General features: G+C 39.9%; 1 protein-coding gene across 6 annotated transcripts in view; it reads right to left on the reverse strand.

Moving 5' to 3' along the window:
* The window catches only part of EIF3M (eukaryotic translation initiation factor 3 subunit M), a 155,284-nt gene that overhangs the window by 11,558 nt on the left and 116,412 nt on the right, over positions 1–27,314 (reverse strand). For 2 of the 6 annotated variants that reach the window (XM_025452391.3, XM_025452393.3), the window contains 5 exons: positions 13,917–13,994; positions 12,990–13,387; positions 8,761–8,899; positions 8,495–8,618; positions 8,247–8,341 (listed from right to left, as the gene is read on the reverse strand). In XM_025452391.3, coding sequence (XP_025308176.1) covers positions 8,247–8,341; positions 8,495–8,618; positions 8,761–8,899; positions 12,990–13,387; positions 13,917–13,994 — 834 coding nt within the window. Of the gene's footprint in view, positions 1–8,246; positions 8,342–8,494; positions 8,619–8,760; positions 8,900–10,180; positions 10,314–12,616; positions 12,800–12,989; positions 13,388–13,916; positions 13,995–20,199; positions 20,292–27,314 lie in introns of those variants that run through there. The other 4 variants (XM_049096817.1, XM_025452392.3, XM_025452395.3 and 1 more) reach the window with 4 other exon arrangements.

Below are 27,314 nucleotides of genomic sequence, written 5' to 3' on the forward strand. Positions count from 1 at the left end.
TCACACAGAGAGAGAGAGAGGCAGAGACACAGGCAGAGGGAGAAGCAGGCTCCACGCACCGGGAGCCCGACGTGGGATTCGATCCCAGGCCTCCAGGATGGCGCCCTGGGCCAAAGGCGGGAGCTAAACCGCTGTGCCACCCAGGGATCCCTAAACCCACAATTATATGGTCGATTAATCTTCAACACAAGAGGAAAGAATATCCAACAGTGAAAAACAAATGGCGTTGGGAAAACCGGACAGCTACATGCAAAAGAAACTGGACCATACACAAATATAAATTCAAAATATATTAAAGATCTAAATGTGAGACCTGAAACCATAAAAATCTTGGAGGGATACCACTGGCAGTAATTCCCCTGACGCTGACTGTAGCAACATTTTTTTAGATGTCTCCCAAGGAAAGGGAAACAAGCAAAAATGAACTATTCAACTACATCAAACTAAAACGCCTCTGCACAGCAAAGAAAACAATCAACAAAACTAAAAGACAACCTATGGAATATACAAGATATCTGCAAATGACATATTCAATAAAGAGTTAGTATCCAAAACACATATAAAGAACTGATACAACTCAACACCCAAAAAACAATCCAATTAAAAAATGGGTGATGTCCAAAAAACACATGAAAAGATGCTCAACTCCCTCATCGTCAAGAGAAATGAAAATCAAGACTACAATGAGATGTTCCATCTGTCAGAATGGTTAAAATAAAAAATACGAGAAACAGTAAGTGTTAACAAGAATGTGAAGAAAAAGGAACCCCTGTGCACTGCTGATGGAAATGCAAACTAGTACAGCCACTGTGGAAAACAGTATGGAGGTTCCTCAAAAGGCTGAAAACAGAACTATCCCATGATCCAGCAATCACAGTATTGGGTATTTACTCAAAGAATACAGAAACACCAATTCAAAGGGATACATGCACTCCTCTGTTTACAGCAGCATTATTTACAATAGCGAAGATATGGAAGCAGCCCAAGTGACCACTGACCGATGAATGGTTAAAGAAAATACATACACATACACAACAGAGTATTATTCAGCCATAAAAAAGAAAAAAAAAACTCGCCATTTGCAACAACATGGATAGAACTAAATACTAAGCAAAATAAATCAGAGAAAGACAAAATACCTTATAATTTCATTCATATGTGGAATTTAAGAAACAAAACAAATGAGCATAGGAAAAGAGACAAACTAAGAAACAAACTCTTAACTACAAAGAATAAACTGTTACCAGATGGGAGGTGGGTGGTGAGATGGGTGAAACAGGGCAGGGGGATTAAAGAGTATACTTACAATGAAAAAATAAAGTGATTAAAAAAAAAAAAAAACCCACAAGTGCCATGAAGGAAATAAATGGTGATGTAAAGGAGTAACAGAAGCAGAGACAGGAAACTACACAGGGAAAGTCTCTCTTTGAAGGAATGAAGGAAGATGAAACCTAAAGAAGGCAAAATAATTGATCACAAGTGTTGGTGGTGGAAGGCTGGGTAAAAGGAAAGACCAAGTACAGAGGCCTTAGAAGGGGAAAAAAGTTTTGTGTCCTAGGAATTATTAGAACAACATGGGTGAAGTTGGGCCAACAGCATATATTTAAATTACTACTAAAAATACCCTTCCGATTGTATTCTTCTTAAGATTATACAGATGATTGATTTTAATTGCAGTGAGAAGCACAAAATGCATTCATTCAATTTGAAGTCTTAGAAAACGTTTAGCTTCACCTTTTATTTCTTCCTTTAAATCGATGAATCTTCGGACAGTTATAGAAAGCTTAGCTTTTTAGGAAAAATCTTTCTCCCCCGCTAAACACCCCGCCCGCCCCCAATATCTGGATTCAACTTGGGTAAAATCAGTAGGAGCTATAGCACTTATTTAAAAAAACTAAACGGTATTTTACAACTTCCTACAAACTAAAGGTTTATTAAAATATACAAATGTAAGGGTGCCTGGGTGGTAGAGTCAGTTGAGCAACTGATTTGGTTTTAGCTCAGGTTGTGATTTTGGGGTTATGGAATCAAGCCCTGTAACAGGCTCCATGCCCAGTGCAGAGCCAGTCATGGAGTCAGCCTGGGATTCTCTCTCCCTCCTACCCCACCCCCCAAAACAAATCAGTCAATCTTAAAAACAAAACAAACCAAAACAAAACCCAATGTAAACACAGACATGGCTAAGTGGTAATCAGCATCTTAAATACAGTGATATAAGAATCAAAAGAAAATTTTAATGAAAATCTGTTTTACTCAGTTAATTATCCTATGATTCTCTACAAGTACATGTGCACTTAATTTTCCAGTTTTAGCAGCCACAGTATACTTCAACCTAATATATCATCCAGCTAAAGAACTCTGAATCCACAAAAGTCAGATAAAAGAATCCATTTAAAGTGCACGGTATCTGACATATAATAAGGGCTCAAAAAATGCTGTTCGATTTGAACTCATCAAGCACCAATGTAAGTAAAATAATCAAGCACCACAGATAGAAGCATTCTTACTAAAAGGGCAAGGTGATGGGATGCCTGGGTGGCTCAGTGGTTGACCATCTGCCTTTGGCTCAGGGCATGATCCGGGGGGTCCAGGACCAGAGTCCCACATTGGGCTCCTTGTGGGGAGCCTGCTTCTCCCTCTGCCTGTGCCTCTGCCTCTCTCTCGGTGTCTCTCATGAATAAAGAAATAAAATATTTTAAAAATAATAATAAAAAAAATAAAAGGGCAAGGTGAATCTCAGAATTTTAATCCAGAGGCAGGAAAGAAAATTACATTTTATGTGTATTGGGCAAAAACCGAATCTTAAAATTTAAAATTTAAATCAGTTGTGTGACAGAAATTTAATATTTAAATGAAATAGCCATCCTCTTCTACTTCCTTAGGGTGGGTATCGTTTATTCATCCAGGTTGACAGATCAGGTTTCTAGCCTTCACTGTGGGTACAACCTCACAAACCTCTTCATAAAGGGTTATGGGGCAGCCTGGGTGGCTCAGCGGTTTAGCGCCGTCCTTCAGCCCAGGGCCTGATCCTGGAGACCCAGGATGGAGTCCCATGTCAGGCTCCCTGCATGGAGCCTGCTTCTCCCTCTGCCTATGTCTCTGCCTCTTTCTCCCTCTCTCTCTCTCATGAATAAATAAATAAATAAATCTTAAAAAATATAATAAAATAAAAATAAAGGGTGTTTGTTATGTGCCATGATAAAAGAAGGCTGGAGAAGAGAGGTACCTAACCTCAACATGAGAGTAGTGTTTTAGGCAGAGAAACGAAGTTAAATGTAAACAGTCTAAATCAGGGGTAGGCAAACTTTCTGTGAAGGGTCAGACAGTAAATATTTTAGGCTTTGTAGGCCATACAGACTCTGATGCAACTACTCTAGTCTTGGCAAAAACAACCACAGACAATACATAAATAAGAATGGCTATGTTCCAACAAAATCCTATGGAGATGGACATTTGCATTTCATATACTGTTCACATGCCATGATATACTATTCTCCCTTTGATTTTCTTTCTTAACCATTTAAAATTGTAAAAGCCATTTTTAGCTCGTGGACCACACAAAAAGGTGCTAGCCCCTGGTTCAGATTGGGAAAGACCAGGGTGCTTTTGTAGCAGACACAGGTTTACTAACTCTCAGGTGTGATAAGCAAGAAGAAGGGTTTATGTATTGGGGGGAAATGGAGGGAAGAAATATCCATTAAACAAAGCAAAGTTTCTGTAGTTTGTCAACATACCATACAAAAATGGCATGATTATCACTACATTCACCAAGCCCATGCTACCTTAGTAGGTAGGAACCCATGTAAGAAAGGTCTTACATGCTATGGATTTTTTAGTATGTCCTAAAGAAAAATGTGCTGAAACTTGTATTTCACAAAATCATTACGATTGCAGACAGGAGAAAATAGAAGATTACACCTCAAGATGTCTCGCTAAGGAACAGAGACTAATTTAGAGAGAGAAAATGACAAATTCTTTACGGTCACATTGAGTTTGAGGCAGCTGTGTCTCAGTGGAAACACTCAGAAAAACGTTGAAAGACGCTGAATATAAAAATCCACACACAGAAGAGAAGCATGAGTTAAAGACATGGATGTCCACAGAGTAGATGACGAAGCCATAGGAACAGATGTGATGACCCAGGCAGAGAGAGTGAGAAAAAGGGTCCTGCCCAGGACACAATCTTGATTTAATAGAGGTATTTAATGGAGCAAAGAAAGAATAATTTACAAAGGTGTCTGAGAATCAACTGCCGAAGACACTGGAGAAAAGCAAGGAGTAGTGTCACCGAAGTCAAGAGAAGTTTCTATGAATAGGTATCATGGTCACATGGCGCTGAGAGGTCAAGGAAAACAAATTATAGTGACCAGTGGACTATATCTGTTCACGGAAATCAAAGAACAACACTCAAATACTGGAAACTAATTTCCAAAACAGAAATCGGGGAAAAAGCCAGGGATCTTATACTTGACAGGTGTTTCAACATTTTTTAATCTAAAAAGCCTTTGGGAAGGGCATGTACTCTAGTTCCATAAACTACCACTTCATGTGCTTTTTCACATCTCTGCTTCTTTAACATATTTTGGAAATATTCATCCAACAAATACAGAGTGCCTACCATACATTAGACACTAATGAATTAAAGTCCCTACCCTTAGGAAATTTACATTCTAGCAGGGACAGACACTAAACATTAAAATATAATTAAGTCTGTTAGTAAGAAGTGCAAGGGGGAAATAATGAAATAGGGATGAGAGAAAGAAAAAACAATGCAAGGGTGTAGGAGGGAATATTGTCACATATACAGACAGACAAAGACCTTCCTGATGAAATAACAAGGGAACAGATTTGAAGGATTAGACTCTGGAGCTAGCTTTGCCTTTTATTCCCAATGAAGCCACGGGGGGTTCTGAATAGAAGAGTAACAGAAGAGAAACATAATCTGATCTTCCATATTAAACAAAACTTTCTGGCAGCTGTACTAAAACAGGCTATAGGGGGGACAAGACCCCAAAAGGGACATTTAAGAGGCTACTTAAAAAATCTAAATAAGAAATAATGGTACCTTAGACCACAAGACAGCAATGGTAGTGGTAAGAAGTCAGACTGACTTCAGATTTGTCAGAGCTGACAGGATTTGATATTGGATTAAGATATGGAGGAATCATAAAGGAATCCCAGCTTTGAGTTTTGAGCAAATGGAAGCAAAGAAATGGCATCTCCTGAGTTGGAGAAAGTAAAACAGATTAAGAAAGAAAAATCAATGGCTCACTTTTGCAGATGTTGAGATGTCTTTTGAGTATCTAAATGGAGATGTTAAAAAGGAATAGATACTTGGAATTCAGAGGAGAAATACACGACCTAAATGTGAAAATCACTAGCATATAAACAGTATTTAAAGGCACATGATTGAATATAGATAATTGGAATTCAGAGGAGAAATACAGGACATAAATGTGAAAATCACTAGCATATAAACAGTATTTAAAGGCACATGACTGAATGAGTGCACTTAGGTAGCAGTGGCTCTAAACCATGTGCCCTCCAGAACATTTGCAAGTGCATGAGAGCTGTTGTAGCTGTTCTCGTAACTGGGAAGCACCACTGGCATTTTAGTAGGTGAGGACAGGGATGTGAAGTATCTCATACTAAACTTTAACAACTTAGCAATATAAAAAACTGTCCTGCATTTGGTACTCAGCCTCACCCAAACTCACAGCAAAAAACAAACAAACATGTATCAGGAATGAATAAAACTGAGCAGAGAAAGTCCCAGGAATAAGTCATCCTAATGTTGAGAGAAGAAGGAACCCACAAAGAAGCTGTGAATGAAGAAAAGAATCGATGGGCATCTGACTGACTTGATTAAACATCTGACTCTTGGTTTTGGCTCAGGTCATGATCTCATGGGTCTTGAGATGGAGTCCCACATCAGGCTCCATGCTCAGTGGGGAGTCTGTTTGAAGACTGTCTTCTTCTGCCCACCCCCTACTCTCACTCATGCACGCTCTCTCTCAATAAATAAATAAATAAATCTATAAAAAAGAGAATAATCGAGAGAGGTGCCCCTTGTAGATAAATGTAGAATCACTATGTTGTACACCTGAAATTAATATACTGTATGTCAACTACACTTCAATAAAAGAGGGGAAGAGAAGGAGGCCCCAAAAACCAACTGAAGAAAAGTGTTTCAAGAAGGAAAAAGGTGATCATCTGTGACAAATGCTGCAGGTATTTTCTAGTACGTTAATATTAGGACATGTCCAGTAAGAGTATAGATGGCTACTGATGTTCTATTTCCATTTCTCTAAAAATTAGATTTGGAATTCCTTAGAACATTAGTCATTTGTCTTTTACATATAGCAGACAGAGAACCTACTAAACAGCAATTAGAGAAATCATCCAGTGAGTAGTCATCTCTGATAAACAATAGACATTCAGAGAGAAACCTAAAAACTCTTACTCTATCAGAAAAAAAGACTAACTTTTAAAAGTTAGCTTGAAAAATGAAGAAGGGATTCCTGGGTGGCTCAGCGGTTTAGCACCTGCCTTCAGCCCAGGGCATGATCCTGGGGTCCTGGGATCGAGTCTCGCATCGGGCTCCCTGCATGGGGCCTGCTTTTCCCTCTGCCTGCGTCTCTGCCCCACCCCCCCCCCTGTCTTTTATGAGTAAATAAATAAAATCTTAAAAAAAAAAAAAAAGAAAAAGAAAAATGAAGATAGTGAGAACATCTCTCTCTCTGTCTTTTATGAGTAAATAAATAAAATCTTAAAAAAAAAAAAAGAAAAATGAAGATAGTGAGAACATCCAAATCTGACTGAGTGCTATCTCAATAATGAAGCCACTGTGTTAAAAAGTATATGAATATTATCTTGTTTTTCAGCAACCCTATGAACTAAGTACTATTATTTCCACTGTGAAATTGGAAACTGAGTTACAGAGATGGTAAGTAATTTATTGTCATACAAGTAGGAAAGCCAAGACTTGAATCTCAGTGATCTGGCTCCACAGATTGCCCATTTGAAGTGTGAATGAAAATAAGGATTCTTTCTCTAACAGCTTTTAATGCTCTCTCCATTTGAAATGGCCTCTGTTATAAACTATTCTTTTTTTTTTTTAAGAGTTTATTTATTTATTCACAAGAGTGTGTATACAGAGAGAAAAAGATGCAGACACAGGCATAGGGAGTGAGCAGGCTCCTCGCAGGGAGCCTGATGTGGGACTCAATCCTGGTTTCCAGGGTGTCGCCCTGGGCTGAAGGCGGCGCTAAACCGCTGACCCACCTGGGCTGCCCTAAACTATTTATTCTTAAAACTTTACTGGCTAGAATGCTGTCATTAGTCTGCTAACATGAACAGACAGTAACCGCTGATCAGAATGAAACAGCTATTAATGCAAGATCCCCTGCTTCTCTTCTCTTAGGATAAAACATTCCAACTTTCACAAGAAAAATTTCCCCTTATATTGTTAAATTTAAGTAGTTGCAAAAAGTTTACATTACTTAACAGAAACATATTAACCTTGCTGACCCTAATACATTAAATACCCAGCATTAAAAGCCAGTATAAAAATTGTGCAGTAATAAAACTAAAGGGAAGACTATTTACTGTTTTTTACAAGTATTTAATCACTACATGAAAAGAGAAATAGAAAAGCTAGGTCAAAAAAGGGTAAGACTATCCGGTTCTGAAAACTAAGCCAAACCTATCACTTAGTAAGCATCCTAAAACTGGTTATATAGAATAAGTATTTGGGGCATGAAGTTTGCTAGGCTGAATTACAAGCCTTAGAAACCTAAAACCTTGTAGAAGCCCAATAGGTATTCAGTTAGTAGAGTCTACTGCAAAATTTAATTTTGGGAGTACTGTTAATAAAAGAGCCTTTGTGGAAACTATGATTGATAGATCCTAACTATCGTTAAACAAAAGTGGTAGCACTACCCCATTCTAAGACATCAAAGCATCATTAAATAACTTAATCTTTTAAGTTACGTAAAGCTTTTGGATTAACAGTTATACCATTTTTAGAATAAAAGTTTTGCTTTTGAAAAAGTTTAAGGATGGGAAAAACTATTTTAAACTTTGCAGTTATGTTTAACTTAGTAGGTGAAAGTTACAGAAATACATTTAGAGCAATTCTTTGGAGAACAAAATAGAGCAAAATCACTTACCCTACTTGTTTTTAAACAGCCTCAACTACCTGTACTGCCTGTTAAGTTTTAAGGTAGTATATTAATTCTGAATACCTTTTCTTACAATCCACAAGTGCCTCATAAAGGAGCCTTAAAAGGGTGTGTTTTTTTTCAGTGGTGAGGTTCCAATCAGAAATCCATTTTCGAACCTATAGGATTGACAAAAGGAGGAAATTTAGTGACATAGCTGAACATACTTACATCATTTAAGAGGTAATATTTAGGACATACATATTTCCTATTTTAGTTATAATATAAACCTACATTTATAAGCAGAACAAGTATTCCACATAATAACTCACTTGATCCAGCTCAGTTGGAATATACTGGATGGCCCCACAAGATGCTGCCACTTTAATGAGGCTGCAATATACTGTATATCTTACAGGAGTATTCTTATCCATCCCATGGAAAAGGTTGCTTAGCCTGATTAACAAAGAAACATCACAAAACTAGTAAGAGCCACAGCTGACAGTCAAGCCCCAGAATTCTTGCTTTCAACCATTAAATGACATCGATATAAAAAGAGCCTCTTGAAAAACTGAGCCTCTTTCAGTTCTTAACTTACAACTGCAGTCTCAAAGATGGGCGTTCACCTTCCCGAAATTTGACCAGTTTTTCACATAGGCTTTCAATCAGAGCTTCTTGCTTGTCCGGCTCCAGGATCAACAGGAGGGATACCACGCTGTTCATCACACTTTCAACATCTACACATGTATGGATAACACAATAGTGATGCTATCATATACCTAGTGTGCAATTAAGTATGTATTTCCAGTGTTTTAATATATCAAAGACCATTAAACTTAAGATACTTTAGGAAGATACAAGCTGGCTACTATAAAACAGTTCCAGAGAACCCTTTTCCTTCAATGATGTGCATTATGCTAAAAACATATTATACATGAATTCAAATGAAACCAATTATGTTGTATAGCTAACATCCAGAAAGCACTGTTGTACACTGTATTAAAGAAAAGGAAAACCATTATCTAAGATTTGGTTTTCAACCTGTAAAACAGATTAAGTGATTTCAATTTTTACTGGCAAGATATTCAATTATTTGGAAGTTATTGGTTAGGTCTTAGGTTAGAATGCTTTCCCAACTGAAGAAAACTTTTACATATAAATAGAAAATTACTGAGAAATGAAAGTTGTCAACTTCCTGGCTGGGTCACTGTTTTTTGAGTCTAAGATAGTAATTATATAACAGATTCAATCTCAACCTTACATGAGTCCCAATTTTCAAAATTTCCCATTTTATGTCAATAAACAGGGAACCAGCCAAATAATTCAATATCTTTTAGATTACCTGAAATTATATCCCATTTGATATTAATGTAAACCTATGAAAAGGAAAGAGCTTTACTTTTCTTCAGTTCATTCTGAATTATCAGTACTGAATGTATATAAATACAATGCTTAAAAAACATGACATAAAAAAGGTTTTCTCAAAATAGGTTTAATGCACAGATAGAACAGATAAGAGTAACCTCAAGCATGTGCAAAGCTAAATTAAAAACAAGGCTTAACAGTTCTAAAACAAATATAATTTACAAGAAAAATTTAAAAGTAGGTCCTTTATGGGGCACCTGGGTGGCTCAGTCAGTTAAGCATCTGCCTTCCAGGTCATGATCCAGGGTCCTAGAAGAGAGACCCGCCCCTCCACTCACATGTGCTCTCATTCTCTCTCTTTCTCAAATAAATAATTTCCCCCCCAAAAAATTTTATTTATTTGACAAAGAGAGCGAGCACACACAGGGGGAGCAGCAGAGGGCGAGGGAAAAGCAGGCTCCTTGAGGAGCAGGGAGCCTGATGTGGGACTTGATCCCAGGACCTTGGGATCATGGTCTAAGCCAAAGGCAGAAACTTAATCCACTGAGCCACTCAGGTCCTTGAATAAATAAAATCTTGGGGGACCGGGGGCAGGGGGAGAAGTAGGTCCTTTATAAGTAGTAAAAGTTATTACACAAAAATTAAAAACAAACCTTTATCGTCTTCTTTCAGACATACATCACAGGCCTCAATAATTTGAGCTAAATCTACATGAAGTCCACCTTCTGAGTTCTCTTCTGAAATTTCAGCTCCTTTAGATTTCAGATAAGCTCGAAGCTCAGCAGCCTGTTGAATCAAATAAGATTGCTATACATCTATAAAATGGACAATGCCAAAATTCAAGATCTCAAACCATTGTTTTTTACAAAATAAGAATACTTCACTTAACAACAACTTTAAATTATCATGCTGAAGTACCTCTCCTCCTGAGTCCCCATCACCACCCCACAGAAGCCACAGGTTTTCCTCTACAAGACCAAGTGACTACAGAAACCCACTATGGCCCACATGGATCACCTTTAGAATTTCTCTCATATCACCTATATGCTGCTGAACTTCCAGTACATAGCAAAAGCTTCTAATATATCCCAAAGCGTTTCTGAGGGAGCTGTGTATGCTGGAAAATTAATCTGACCTAGCAAATTCAACTGGTTTTAAAGAAATGAAATATTTTTGCTCTCAAGTGTACATAATAGAGCTACTTAAAAAAGCTACAGACATTTGCTACTACCTTGGCAAGAAGGTAATTATTTGTTAATAAAATGTTTGAGAATCTATCTGAGACAAGCATTTTGGGAGGACACAAAGATAAAAAAAATGCCTTTGAATGTTGTCTTGAATACAATACTTTTCAAATTGGATTTACTTGGCAATTAGTCTTTTAGAATACCTATCTGGATCAGAAAGCACCCTTGGACCTAAAAAAACATAACTACAGTAGCACAGGTATTGTGGTCTGAACATAGGTATTCAGACATTTTCTAGTCTAATGCATATATATATATTTAGTAAGGTGCTCTTTTGAGGGCTTGGTATTTATGGCAGCCAAACATGAATGTAGATGGTATTTAAGATAGTAATATGAAAAACTTAAGCAGGGAGATGAAAGGATACCATTAGTAAATGCACAAGTATGACATTTTCTAAACCCACAAACACGTTTGGCTACCTACAAGAAGTACATTAAATCTGTAGCCCTGATGGCGCTATCCTTGCAGATAACTTCACCTATGAGTTGCATTACAAACAAGATTTCATGAAACAAGTGTCACCATGTCAGAACATAAAAACACTGCTGGGAACATGTTTTTCTATGCAGGAAACATAATATGGTCCAAAAAAGCATTTGTTCAGCTTCTGCTTTGTAGATACAAAGCAAACTTTTTCAAGAACCATTAAATCGGGGCAGCCCAGGTGGCTCAGTGGTTTAGCGCTGCCTTCAGCCCAGGGTGTGATCCTAGAGTCCCGGGATCAAGTCCCACATCGGGCTCCCTGCATGGAGCCTGCTTCTCCCTCTGCCTGTCTCTGCCTCTCTCTCTCCCCCTCTCATGAATAAATAAATAAAATCTTAAAAAAAAAAAAAAAAGAACCATTAAATCAACAGTTTGTTTGTATCGGTCAGCTTCACTGGCTACAAGTGGTTGTGGGAGTAGGACAAGTAAAGGAAAAGACAAAATTCTGAACTCCCATTTCCTACTCTAATCAAACACAGAATTTCACCAAAGTTAAACTTTGAAGCAGTCACGTATCCACCTGAAAGGAATGGCTGGTGTCAAACTGATATATTACAAGAGGAGCATAACCTAACTAGAAATGACACTAAAATAAGGCCAACGACAAGAACATCCTACATCTACAAGTTCTTTCTTTATGTTAAATCAAACACTTTTGAGGGGATCACTGGGTGGCTCAGCGGTTTGGTGCCTGCCTTTGGCCCAGGGAGTGATCCTGAGGTCCCGGGCTCGGGTCCCACCTTGGGCTCCCTGCATGGAGCCTGCTTCTCCCTCTGCCTGTGTCTCTGCCTCTCTCTCTATCATGAATAAATATTTTTAAAAAATAAATCAATTACTTTTTTGAGGCAATCTAATAGCCAATTTGTTGATAACATGATTCCATTAATAACCATATATGCTTTTTTCCCTGGTCTTCCACATTTTCCTTTCCAATGAGCTCAACTCCTTTCCTAGCCTTATCTCCTCCCCTAATCCCCTCCCCCACCCTTTCATTTCCCCTTCTTCCTCTACTCTTCAGGGCTGAGGATCTGCCCTTCTACCATGGGGGGTAAAAAAAAAAAAAAATCAACATCTGTAATTCTAAGAGTTATCTTCGAATAGTAATGGTGTTTTCTTCTATGGAAACCAAATTTTTATGTTAGTTGGAGTTGCAAAAAAAAAAAAAATACTAGGATGGTTCACCACATGAGTATGCCTCAAAGCATGAGGATGAAACTGACGTTCTGTTTTTCAGGTTTCAGAACCCTCACTCTAGGGCCTTCGTTCGTTTAAAAGGGGGTCACCCCTGCCTGTGGGATCATATAATAAAACCATTTCGTCTTCCATACGAAATCATTTTTCCCTGGGACTGCTTACGTCGTCTGGAGATTCGCCACCTCCCACTCCGGATGTGGCTGCACTGGGGAGACGGAAGCAGACACCATCCCCAGTCAGTCAGAAAGTAGTGTCGCCAGGAGTGACACGGCCTGGAAGAGCGACGCCAACCAGGAAGCCGGCCGCGAAACCTCGGCGGGCCCGGCGCCCGAGCCCACGCTCCGAGAGCTAACGCGGCTCCAGGCCAGGCCTTAGCGCCTCGCCTCGCGGCCTCCTCCCTACTCTCGCGAGGGCGGCGTGAGCTGCGCCTCTCAGCCCCGGAGCGGGCTCGCGGGGTCCAGGCTCGGCCGCTCACAGCCTCGAGACTCCCCTAACCGCACCCCCCGCCGGAGGCACGCGCGGCCCGGGAGCCCACCTGATCTTCCTCGCTGATGTCGATGAAGGCCGGGACGCTCATGGCGAAGACCCGGGCGCGGCGACCGCTCCGCTCGCAAAACCACGCCGACCGGAAAGAGAGCGGCAGCAGCGCGCGCGGGCGGGGGGGAGGGGGGCGGCCTCACTACCGCTTCCGGGTTACCCCGCGCCCGTCTTGCGGGGCGTGGCCACCGAGATGGGCGGGACCAGGGGGGGCCAATCCCACCTCGCGCTGGGGGCGGGGCGCACGCGCGTGGGCGGGCCTCACGGGCGCCCTCGACGGCGCCGGGTCTTGGCTCCGCCTGTCGCTTCCATCGTCCGGAACGGTGTCGCCTGCCGTCCTTCGCTGAGCTCGCGTCTTGTGCTTCAGTTAGCTCAGCTCCCCGCGCAAATCTGTAGCTTGCGGGGTCAACAGTTGTGCTCAAAATAGTTGTTCCTTTGCAGCCACGCCCCCGCAACCCCCGCAGCCCCCGCCAGCCAGTCCAGGCCACGCTGCCTGGTGCCTCCGTTGCTGCCCCTGGCCACCGAGCCTTGGCTCTGGACCGTGCAAAAACAGCCTTCAGGGGGTACTTTTTTTTTTTTTTTTTTTTTTTTTCTGAGCTCGACGATTTTTTTAATGAGCTAAAATTGATCCTATTTTTCCGCGTTTATTGGGGGACTTGCTGTGCGCCGGGGATAACCGTAGTTTCCACTAGAAGCTCGGGATTGCAGTTTGCATTCCAGCGAGCGCACGGAACACCAACATCTCCAAGTAATGAGAAAGGCAGCCCTTGTTGGGCATCGACTTTGACAGCCTGGCCTCAGGATTAGAATTCCTAGGGATGGAATCCCCGCCCTGCACCTTTTGATGGGCGTGCGGTGTAGGGCGATGGCTTAACATCCGTGTTTCAGCCTCCTCTTGGAAAAATAAGAATAATTAAGTACTTACCTCGGTGTTGCTGTGAGGTTAAGTAATTTAGCAGATAAAGCACTTAAAAAATGTGAGCACTGCCAACTAGGTAAAAGCCTAAGAGGAAGGGGGTTAGAAAAAAAAGAAAGAAAACCAGAGAGCGTATAAGTTTGTGTGCATAAGATGATGGAAGAAAATTGCTCCATTCGGGCGTCTGGGTGGCTCAGGGCGTGATCCCTGGGTCCTGGGATTGAGTCCTGCTTTGGGCCTCCCTGCAGGGAGCTTGTTGCTTCTCCCTCTGCCTGTGTCTGTGCCTCTCTCTGTGGTGTCTCTCATGAATAAGTAAATAAAATCTTAAGAGAAAAAAATTGCTCAATTCATATTGAGGAAAGTATGAATTAAGAAACCTGTGGGAAAGTGTTTCATCCTAAGAACAGCAAGGAAGGGATGCAAGGTAGGGGCAAGCAGGCCTGTGGGCTGGATCTAAGTAAGAGAATAGCAAAAAAATGAAATAGCCATGGCCAGCCAGATCATGGTCTCCTAGGCCGAAACGAGGATTTTGGCTGTGTCGGCTAATGAATTGGGAAGTCTCTGACATGTTTTGAGCAGAAGAGTGAAGAGATCAAACTTAACTTTTTTTGGCAAAGGATCACCCTGGCAGGGGTATTGCAATTTGAGGTAATTTGGGCCCTAGTCAAAGTAGTGACACCAGCTCGGAAGTTATTACAGAAGGCAGAGTGAGAGAAGGTGGTGGAGTGGTGGTAGGAATCTGAATTCTGATGTTTTAGTGGTAACACTGGTAAGATTTAATGACAGATCTGATGCGGGGTGTGGAAGAAAGAGAAAGTCAAGGTGACTCCAAAGTTTAGTCCTGAATTCAAGCCAATGCCTTCTAATATTCTGGGACAAACTACTTAGGGTAATTACAAGCTTGCCTCTTACTTGAAAATGCAAGAAAACAAGGCCATGATACACTCCTGGGAGGGTTATTTTTTAGGAAGCAAGGGGAAAAAAATTTTTTTAAGATTTTATTTATTTATTCATGAAAGACAGAGAGAGAGGGGCAGAGACACAGGCAGAGAGAGAGAGAGAGAGAGAGAGGCAGAGACACAGGCAGAGGGAAAAGGAGGCTCCATGCAGGGAGCCCGATGTGGGACTCTTAGATCCTGGAACTCCAGGATCATGCCCTGGGCTGAAGGCAGGCGCTAAACTGCTGAGTCACCCAGACGTCCAAGGAAAATTAATTTTTTTTAAAATAATGGAAGAATCAATAAGATAAAGAACAACCCAATTTTAATGAAAATTTAAAACATGTTGATACCACTACACACTTGCCGTAATAAGTAATTAAAAGAAAAAACTTGACGATATCAAGTGCTGTAAGAATGTAGAGCAACTAGAACTCTAATAAATTGCTGATAGGGATCCAGATAGGGATCCAGAATGGACAAAGATGAAAAGAATAAAGAGCATAGAAACATTCCCATGTGCTCAGTTGGCTTTTGACCAAGATCCAAAGGCACTTTAGTCTTTTAAGCAAATGGTACTGGAATAATTGCACTTGGCAACCACTACTTAATTTTCTGTCTCTGTGAATTTGTCTATTTTGGATATTTCATATAAATGGAATCATACAATATATAGTCTTCTATGTCTAGCTTCTTTGTTTTAGCAAAATGCTTTCAAAGTTGTATCTATCAGTCATTCATTCCTTCATAACATTTTATTTATCCATTCATCAGGGGATGCATACTTAGGTTGTTTCCATTTTTTAGCTATTATGAATAATGCTTCTATGAACATCCATGCACAAGAATCTGTGCAGACATAGTTTTATATCTGTCTTGGGCAAATACCTAGGAGTGGAATGCTGGGTTATATGGTAATTATGTTTAGCTTTTTGAGGAACTAGTTTCCAGAAAGGCAGCAGCTTTATATGTAATAGCCCAAAATGGTAAACAACCCAAAATTTCTTACAACAGCTGAATAGGTTTTTTTTAAATATTGTATATCCCTGTGATAGAATACTACTCTACAATTTAAAAAGATGAGCTATTGATATATGCAACATGAATGAATCTCAAAATAATTTTACTGCATGAAAGAAACCAGACATACTATATGATTCCATTTATATCAAATTCTAAATAATACAAACAAACCTAAAGTAGCAGCACTGTATATGGTCACTGCCTAGGTGCACGGGACTAGGCAAGGAGAGGGAGAGATAGATTACCAAGGGGCAAAAAGGAAGCTTTGGGGGGGCGGGTATGGATATGTTCATTATCTCAATTGTGATGATTGTGTCGTGGTTGTAAGCGTATATGAGATTTATCAAGTACATTTGAAAGATCTAGTTTGTTGGTATCATGATTATGTGCCAGTATAAAAAATGGCAGGTAAAGGTGGAAAAAAGGAGGGCTAGGAAGTATAGAAACATCTGGCTAGACCAAACTTTTTAAAAATTTTATTTTAAAGATTTTATTTATTTGACAGAGCCTAAGAAGGAGGAGCAGGAGAGGGAGAAGCAGACTCCCCACTGAGCAGAGGCCAGATGCAGGGCTCAATCACAGGACCCTGAGATCACAACCTGAGCTGAAGGCAGCCACTTAACTGACTGAGCCACCCAGGCACCGTTGGTTACACCAAACTTAAAAGGATTCATTCTTGCATGGAATATCTTTGATGATGTAGAAACTGGACCTGATGGCAGGGAACTGTGTCATGTTTACACTACATTCCTTGCTCACACCTCAGTGCCCAGCACCCAGCAGGTAGTCTATAGATATATGTTGGTCCAGAAAGAATAGTCCCTGACTTCCTCCTCCAAGACACCTTATTATATCCCAAGAATACCAAGAAGTTCTAAGAATACAAAAAAATACATGTACCATTTCATCAAACGTTTCAAAGTCTCACCCTTTTTACCACTTTTCTTCATTCTATGGTCCGTGAAGTAAAAGAACATCCTTTCAAGGGAAGTTCTTGAGAGAGAGATGGTGGAAGGACATAGGCAAAATCATTTGAAACTTTAATCTTTCACTCATTCATTCATTCATACGTATTTACATCTATGATGTACCAGGTACTGTTTAGATACCAGAAAGAATAAAATCAAAGGATGCATCTTGAATGGGGATAGGAAGCTTGTATGCCTCAGCTTGAAATCCATTTTTCTAAACTTTCCTCCTGGTTTTCAAAACAGCGAATTAGGTTCAATTTCTAATAGCTACTGGGTAAAAGAACCACTTTTAAGTAGGAGATAGGGATCAACCTCATGAGAAAAGATATATATTATATATTCCTATGGTTTATAGTCATTTAAAAATGGGGCACCTGGTTGGTTAAGCAGCTGACTCTTGATCTTAGGATCTTGAGTTCAAGCCCTGCTTTAGGCTCCACACCCATCATGGATCCTACTTAAAAAAAAAAAAAAAAAAAAGAGATATCTCAGATTGATTTTTAAAGGAAGGAAAAATTTTGCAGCTTTATTTTTGCTAAATAAAATAAGTATTCTATGGACTTTTTTTCTTTTTCACTTAAGTCTCCTTAACTTAGACAAGTGATATAAGAAATATTGTCTATTTTTCTATATATGACATGTTCCATATGTTCCAAATATTTAAGATAAATTTGGAGCCAGTTAAAGAAATTTGCAACCAGTTGAAATTGGAGCTGGCCGATTTCAACCTGGTCTTAAGCCTGAAATAAAATACAGGTCATTAGTGTGTTAAAGGCAATAAAATAAGAGTTGTCATTTATACCACCACAGTAACAACCTGTTATCATATTCTTTAGAGTTTCTTAAAAATATACCTAGAAACTTTCAAAAACTGAATTGCCAAGAAGTTGAACAAGACTCCAATCTTCTGCAAGACAATAAATATTCTCTTAGCTAATTTTTTACCTGAAAAATAAAAATATTTATAGTTCTTTATTATTAAATTGTCTGCTTTTCCTCTAGTGCTCTTTGTTCTTTCTGATTAAACATTCTGGAAAACATGGATTTAGTTATATTTTTAATTATTCTATTTGCTGTTGTGCCCAAGATTGCGAATCCGAGAAACAACCAAGGAGCCAACACCGATGCAAACACACGAGGGTTTATTTACAAGCTCAAGCTTTAGTCCAAGAATACCCGACACAGCGGAGCAGGGACTTGGACCCCGAAGTGGGTTATAGCTGGGTTTTTTATGAGCTGGTCTAGGGGATCTTCAGAAGGGGTGGAGGAATTTTTTCCATTCCAATATGGGGGAAAGGGTGGGGGAGTTTCTTAAGATCTGATACGGAATTCTCTGCTGAGGGCATTCTAAGCTTTATTGTCTTTCCAATATGGGATTCCCTGCCTAGGACATCTGCAGTTTTTCCTGTAAAGTTCAGCTCTTATTCCCAGGGACCTGTACTTGTGCTAATGCTAAACTTGAGGTGGAATGGCCTTAATTTTTCTCAGCCTCCACATTTGCCAGGGCCATATTAATATATTCACCTGGAATTTTATTATTGGACCCAAACTGTAATTTTTCTCTAGGGAGAATGCTATGCATACTGGTATCTAAAATTTATCTTCAAGTCCACAGCAGGCATCTCAACACTGTAGAATTATTCATCTGATAAAGAAAAGTATATTTTTAGGAAACTATATTTTTATGTTAAAATAGTGCAAGTATTTGACTAATAGTAATGCTACATTATAAAGGATGAGCTATTTGAAATGGGCATCATTTAAATTAGTACTCATTATCCTTTTACTAAATTAATGTACACTGACCTCTAAGAAGGTGAGATGTGTTCTTGCATCTCTTCCCTTATCAAAGTGTCAGATACAAAGAAAATTCAATAGTTTTTATATTAGTGAATTATACCACAAAAGTTAGCTAAACTGATTTGTAATAAACCTGATAATTGTCTCAAATTTTAATTGTGAATAAAACAATAGATGATTATAACATTGTAGAAAGACGTAAAAAAGTTCAAAATAAATGTGGCAGAGACTACTACTTGTCAACCAGCTATCCATCTTCTTACTCCTTGGTAGCATAGAGGTGGCAATGTACCCTTCTATTCAACTAAGTTTATCAGCCTGATTATGGCTGGGGATAGCCAGTGAGCTGTAAATGGGGATTTTGAGAGTACCTTTTCAGAAAGCTCTAACAAAGGAGCAGACTTGGCCTGGAAGCTGATCCTTTTGCCCTTGCCCCTTTCTCCTCCTTGCGCCTAAAACATGAACTTGATGGTGGAAATTGCAGCAACCAAACTAAAACCAAGATTTGGACTTAATATTGGAAGCCATGATGGAGAGGAAAGATGGAAGGAGTCTGTGTCCCTGTTAACTTCAGACCGATGTGGTGCTTACTCATGTCTGCCTACCTCTAGACTTGTTTTACTTAAGACAAAAAAGAAACCTGCAACTTGTTTAGTCCATCATTATATTGGATTTCTCTTATATGCAGCTGAACCTAATCTTGACTGACACAGAGAGAAAAAAATCTAAAATCATAATTTTGTAAATAAAAAGTTTACATACGTACAAGTTCACAAATTTTTGTAGTTTGTATGGTGAGAATCTTTGAATCTCTTTTAGTGCTGTTGTGGTGTAACACTGAATTTACAAAGCACTATCATCTTAGGATCTCAGAGATTTACAGCTAATAATTAAATTTTATGCTAGTGATGCAACATATGATTATAGTGACTTTATAGGTGAAACAGCCTTTAAAGCCAGTTGATTGGTGACTCACTGGAACGCATTGCACCTGAGCTATAGATTGAGCAGTAAAACTAATACAGTGCCTTAAATCTCAAACACCTTGACCATTAGAAAACATTAATCTTCCCATTAGGGTTTGCAGTAAGACAAAATTCACAAGGTTAACTTCTTCACTTCACATGACATGACCAATTATTGAAACATGCATAAATCTATTAAATCTAAGGAAGACGCACTCATCATTCATGTTTTTTAATGACTTCAGAAAGGCATGTCTATACCAGAGGGGGAAAATGCACTCACTAGTCAAGAGGCTTATCAGCTGCAAACAATGCAAATACAAAATGAGTTTTATGAGCTGATAAGTTTTATGTTTTTTTTTTAAACTCATTATTTTGAGCTCATACATGAGCCACGCTAACCACAACACTGTGAAGTATTACTACTTTTAAAAAAAATTGTATTTAAAGATGAAGCAACAGAGGCTCGGAAGTGTTAGGGAGCTTTGCCACCAGGATACACAGAGCATCAGTCAGCATGGATTCTTATCCGAGTCTGTCTCACTTTAAAGCTATCTCTGGGGATCCCTGGGTGGCTCAGCGGTTTGGCGCCTACCTTTGGCCCAGGGCGTGATCCTGGAGTCCCAGGATCGAGTCCTGTGTCGGGCTCCTTGCATGGAGCCTGCTTTTCTCTCTCTCTCTCTCTGTCTATCATAAATAAACAAAAATAAATTGTTAAAAAAAAAAAAACACTATAAAGCTATCTCTTCTTTTTTGTTGGTTGGTGATGATGTCATTTTTCAATAGAATGTAAGAAATCTTTTCCTGAAGCAGAATATATACTTTTTTTTAAAAAGATTTATTTAGGGATCCTTGGGTGGCACAGTGGTTTAGCGCCTGCCTTTGGCCCAGGGCGCGATCCTGGAGACCAAGGATCGAATCCCACCCACATCGGGCTCCCGGTGCATGGAGCCTGCTTCTCCCTCTGCCTGTGTCTCTGCCTCTCTCTCTCTGTGACTATCATACATAAATAAATAAAAATTTTTAAAAAAGATTTATTTATTCATGAGAGACACAGACTGAGAGAGAGAGAGACAGAGACACAGGCAGAGGGAGAAGCAGGCTCCACACAGGGAGCCCAACATGGGACTCGATCCTTGGTCTCCAGGATCACACCCTGGGCTGAAGGCGGCGCTAAACTGCTGAGCTACCCAGGCTGTCCCAGAAATATACTTTTAAGTAAACTTTTGTATATGTTCAGAAAGATGCACCAATCACAAGTGCAGACTTCGATGAATCATCACAATGAACACACACATATAACCACCATTCAGGTCAACAAAAGAGCACTCATTAGCCACCTGGTAAATGTAAATTAAAACCAAAATGAAATACCCTTGTACATCCACTAGAATGGCTATGATATAAAACGTAGTAACAAATGTTGATGAGGATGTAGAGAATTGGGAGCCCTCATACACTGAGGAGGAGAATGTAAAGTGGTGGAGGTACTTTGGAAAACAGTCTGGCAGTTTCTTAAAAAGGATTAAACATGCAGTTATATGACCCACCAATTCCCCTCCTCGATATATATCCAGAGAATTAAAAACGTATGTCCATATAAAAACATGTCCACAAATGTTCATAGCAGCATTATTTATAACAGCCGAAAACATTCATAAGAGCCAAATGATCATCAGCTGATGAATGGATAAACCAAATGTGAACTATTTATACAATGGAATTTTATTTGGCAGTAAAAAGGAGGACTCATACATGCTCCAACATGAGTAAACATGGAAAATCTTATGCTAAGTGAAAGAAGTCAGTAAACAGAAACAGCACATATTGTGTGAGTCCATGTGGTAGGGGAGGGGGCAAGAATGGGGAGTGATAACTAAAAGGTGAGAGATTTCTTTGTGGGGTGATGAAAGTGTTCCCCAAATCACTGTGGTACTGACTGCACAACACCGTGAATATATGAACTAAAATTCATTGAAATATAGACTTGAAATGAGTGCATTGTATGGTATGTGGATTATATCAACAGAATTGTGGGGGTTTTTTTAAAGATTTTTTTATTTGAGAGAGAGAACGAGAGAGAGAGAGCACAAACAGGAGGAGAGGAAGAGGGAGAAGGAAAAGCAGACTCCCTGCTGAGCTGGGAGCCCAATGCTGGACTTGATCCCAGGATCCCGGGATCATGACCTGAGCCAAAGGCAGATGCTCAACCAACTAAGCCACCCAGGCACCCCAGAATTGTTTTTTTTAAAGGAAATAAAATAATGCCCAGGAGAGGCAGATGGGGGACAAAATAGCATTTTCATTACTAATAGAGGTAGGTCATATGGCTTTTGACCTGCTAACTAAATATACTGGGTAAACCTTAACTCCAGAATTAGGCAGATTTACCTACCTGGCCACAGGCAAGGCTGGATGAGGAGGCCTCAGACATAGTAAGACTCACTCCAGGGAGGAGCATTGAACTTATGCTCTCCATGGTCAACTTGCCCAAGATGAAAAAAGAGGCAGTAACAGACTGGTTCCCCACTGTGCAGGCCTAGTGGAGAAAGACACCTCCAGTTTGCCAGCACGGGAGGTGCTGCACACCACAAGAGGCTGGCTCCTGAGTGGAAAATGCTGGATGTGAAATGAGCCTCATTGCTCTTCCCCCACGCACTGATAGAGAAATCACACCCTGTCCATTGGGCAGAGGCACATTAAATATAGGCAGAGGCCGAGACCAGAGGGACATGACGTACAGCTCTCTGCACTTGGAAAGAAACATCAGGCATAGGGAGGAACCATATCCTCCAATTCTCAACAACTTTTCTATCCTTCTTATTTACATTTCTACTCAGATCCTCATAATTTCTTGTCTAGATTATTGAAGGCATCTCCTATCTGTTCTCCCTATATCCACTTTCACTGTCTGGCCACTGATTCTCTGAGATCGTACTCAGGTTGTACAAGTATAGCTGAAAGATAGATTTTGTCCTATATAGCATTAACATTTTTTGAAAAATAAATTGCTGTGGTGGACGCTGCTGGTAACTTAACCAATACATATTTTCTCTTTTTACTTCTACTAGCAGAACCCTCCTTTTGTTCAGGGTGGCACTACGGCCACCTAAAGAATTGTGTTTTCCAGCCTCTATTTGCTGCTGGGGGTGGGACTGTGACATGTTTCCACTGATAAGCTGAAAGAAAGCTACCATGTGGGGCTTTCTCAACAGTTCTTTAAATGGAGGCATATCTGACTGACAGGAGCCCTTATGCTTTTGCCTTTTTCCTTTCTTGCTATCTTGGTTGTAGGCATGTTGCTAAAGGTGGGCCAAGTACTTTGCAACCCCAGGGTAACAAGCTGAGGATGAACTCTACATGCTAGCAGGCCTGGGTAAAACAGCTAGAAGGAACCTGGAATCTGGTTCATTATGGAACCACCTTTTCTGCTCTGGGAAAAAGTACCTCTAATTTTCTAGTTTTGTGAGTGAAATTCACCCCTTATTTGTTTACGCCACTGTATGGCAGTTTGGTTTTATTACTTGGAACTTGGAACCAATCTGAACAAATATGGCACCAGAAGCAGAGTGCTTTCATTAAGAGAACCTGAAATATGGTAATGGCTTAGAGAAAGAAGGCTTTGACAATGGGGACACAGATTTTGTAGGCGAGAAAAAGCATGAACCTTGTTATATGATGTCAAAACATTCTCCATGGAATTCTCTCTCCATTTGTTTCTTGGGACATAAACTCTGGTGTTTTATCTTGTTGTTAGAGAAAAAGAGTAGATATAATTCATGTTGACACATGCTGGTTACTTCTTGCCACTTTCTGCAAAGAGCCAAAGGATAGGGGTGAATTCAGATTATGTGGATGGGCCCAGGTGTGTGTTCGATGTGCACATCACAGGAGAGGAACCCCAAGCTTAGGGAACCCAACTATTTTATAAGGGATTGTGAACATGCTTGACCTTTGTTCTGGAGGGAAACACTATTGTTATCTTCCACAACTGTTTTCTACACAAACACCCTTGAAAAGATAGTTGGAAACTAAAGACCGCAGGTGCTTCTGAATACAAGATATGTGCAGATGCATGAACCCCAACAAAAATTGTCTCACAACAATATATTGTCAAAGAAATTCTAGGCTTGTCTGGCAACAGCCTCTACCTGTTCAACCCCTAAGGCCACCCCAGGACCCTAAACTCACACCTACGAGATAGAAGTGTGCTATGAAGTTCTGTGAGGACCCCTGGAACGGCATCCTTTCCAAAGCTCTTCTCTTAGGTTGCCATGGATGATAATGAACTAGGAGGATTTCTCCAGAAGGCAGAACCAGAAGCTATCAGATGTGCTAATCAAGATCCTATACCACCACCAAGGCAAAAAGTCTTCAATCCCCCTACCAGAACACTGTGTTTGATGTTTGCTGATTGCCATGGTATTTCCCATTCTCCTCTTTCCTGAACTGAAGTTGTTACAGAAATTCTGATCTTTCTCTATTGCATATTCAGTGAATTGGAGGTAGTCACTATATCCTATATCTTTTAGTGTTAAGGTCACAGGGCCCCCCAGGAGACACATCTGACATTGCACATCAACAAGGCTAAGATTCTGAACTGTATGTATGTAGTACTTGGATGGAATTTGTTTTTAAAGAGGTTCTCCCTTTTGGACAGAGAGGTAGCTTGTTACTTGCATGAGAGATATTTGCATTATGTTCCTTAGGAGAATTTTATTGTCATTGTTCATGTGTTGTTATTGGGTATAGAACAAGGATATACCGATATTAAACAGCTGAGAAGCATGTTGTAGTGGATTTTCTCATATTTCCCACTATGTATCACTTTTTGGACATCCTTGTGATTTCCAGGCTTCTGATTGCTATCTCCCCTGAGGGGGAATTCAGGAAACAAATTCCCCAACTTTTGACCTTAGGCTCCATCAGTTAGATAGACCCACTTGAATCTAATGTTTGTGAACCCATATCTCGAAGAAGAAAACTCTATGCATAATCTGCTCAGCAAAGGGGGCAGCAGAGACCTTTGACTTTCAGGGGCTACAGTGCCATTGGCCTGTCCTCATATGTCCCCTAGGGCAGGAGCAGCTCTAATGGCTTTTGTAGGCCAAGAGGGCCATGTAGTTTGGGGTGTTGTTTTAAGAACAACCTCAAGCCTATTTGTCCAGTTCACCCAACATTTCTGTGAGTTGCCCCAGTTATACCTTTTCTTTCTTTTTACTTTTATATTGAAACATAATATGCATGCAGAAAAGCATACATATTTGGCAGCATATCAAGAGTGGGGTAGTGGGAGAGGTCCACCCCCAGGTACATACAATAAGGAAGTACACGGTACAAACCGTAGATGATTTTAAAACAATAACAAAGCTGATTCTGCTTTTTACTACTGCCATGTACAACTCCTTCTAAATAATGTCAAGGATAGAATAGTTCTCCCTGAAAAACTCTTTTGGTGGTGAAGTTTTAAGTTTTGCTATTATTGAATTAAATATGCATATATATTAAATATACATATATTTACATATTATATATATCAACCTCTGGAATAATATACTTATAACTATATTAATTTATGTATAAATACATTGCTATATTATTCTGGTGCTACTATGTGTATTTTTAAACATTAAATAAATTTATATATATATTATATATATGATAATTAGCACACTTTTATTTCTTATTTTTTAAGAAGCATTATATTCTAGGGGCACCTGGGTGGCTCAGTGGTTGAGTGTCTGCTTTTGGCACAGGTCATGATTCCAGGGTCCTGGGATCGAGTCCTGCATGGGGATCCCTACAGGGAGCCTGCTTCTCCCTCTACCTATGTCTCTGCCTCTCTCTCTCTGGGTCTCTCGTGAGTGAATGAATGAATGAAAGAATGAATCTATCTTTTAAAAAAGCAGCATTATATTCTATAAGGAATTTAATTTGGAGGACATCTAGTTATACAGTTGGACCCTGATATATGTGGGTTCAGCTACATGTGTACATTTCAAGAGTAACTCTTAAAGGTCTGAAATCTTTTGAGCAGCCTTTCCTCAGAGATTGTGTTTCTGACTCCTGCAATCCTACATATTTCTGTGTTTAAGTAAGAGGTTCAAAATAAACAGCTGATAGTGTGGGGAACATAAAGACAGAGAAATAGAACTTAAATCATTTCAATTCTGTCAATCCATGACTACTTTAAGAAAGTTTTACTTTGTTCTTGAAATTTGAACAGTGAAACCAAGGAGACTATAAAATACTTTCATAAATTTTTACTTTCCAAATTTTGTAATAGATATGTAATAGATTTTACTGACTTTGAATAATGTCTTTAATGCTGAAATTTCTTTTTTAAAACATTGTTAATTATTAATATCATTCTGATATCAATTTTGTGTGTATGTGTATATGTAAGCATGGAGAGGGTGGTTTCCTTATACCAGCAAGCAATACCTAAACACCACCTACCTACCCATTGGATTCCACTGGTAAGAGCTCAGTCCTGTTAGACTACCCCCCACCCCCATCCTCCACCTCAGATGCCAATTCTAAGTCCAGGTTGTCACCTGGGCTTCTGACCAACCACCTATAGATTGGAGTTTCCAGTGATTGCCTCCTCAGGTTCAATTAATTTGCTACAGTGGCTCACAGAACTCAGAGAAACATTTGACTTACCAGATCACTAATTTAGTATAAAGAGATATATAACCCCGGAGCAGCCAGATGAATAGATGGGTAGGAAAAGGTACAGAGAAAGGACAAGGAGCTTCCACTCTCTGAGCACCCCATTCTCCCAGCACCACCACAGGTTCAGCAACCCGGAAGCTCTCTGAACAACAGTCCTTTTGGGGATTTATGGAGGCTTCATTACAAAGGCATGATTGATTACACCATTGGCCATTGGTGATTGAACTCAATCTCTACCCCCTCTCCTCTCCCAGGAAGTGGGGTGGGAGGGTGGCTGGAAGTTCAAATCTTCTAATCATTTGGTTGGTTCTCCAAGCAACCATCCCCTAGCCAGTAGGTCACCTCATTAACATAACAAGAGACACCTTTATCCCTCTGATCACAGGAAATTCCAAGGGTTTTAGGAGCTCCATGCCAGAAAGGGGGGGGGGGGGGGGTTGAGAACCAAAACATCTATTTCTTATTATAAATCACAATATCACAATTATTTAAAACCTTACATATAATGTGCATGTGTGTAATCACTCATATATCCATATACATACACGCACAAACACACATGCATGTAAAATTTAACTTAAAAGGGTTTCACCATCTATGTTTCCTTTAGAGCTATTATTACTTTAGTTTTATTTTGTGATTATTACTGAAATGTATTTTGTCATGTAGAGGAGGACTTTGTTTAAAAATAAATACACTAGGGCAGCCCCGGTGGCGCAGCGGTTTGGTGCCACCTGCAGCCTGGGGTGTGATTCTGGAGACCTGGGATAGAGTCCCACATCAGGCTCCCTGCATGGAGCCTGCTTCTCCCTCTGCCTGTGTCTCTGCCTCTCTCTGTGTGTCTATGAATAAATAAATAAAATATTTAAAACAAATAAATAAATAAATACACTAGGGCTGTGCCTGGGTGGGTGAATCAGATGAGTGTCCAGCTCTTGATTTCCACTCAGGTTATGATCTCAGGGTTGTGGGGTTGAGCCCTGTGCCAGCCTCTGCACTCAGTGCTGGGAGTCTGCTGGAGATTCTCTCTCT

The sequence above is a fragment of the Canis lupus genome, chromosome 18 (genome assembly GCF_003254725.2).
Source record: "Canis lupus dingo isolate Sandy chromosome 18, ASM325472v2, whole genome shotgun sequence".
NCBI classification, from domain to species: Eukaryota; Metazoa; Chordata; class Mammalia; order Carnivora; family Canidae; genus Canis; species Canis lupus.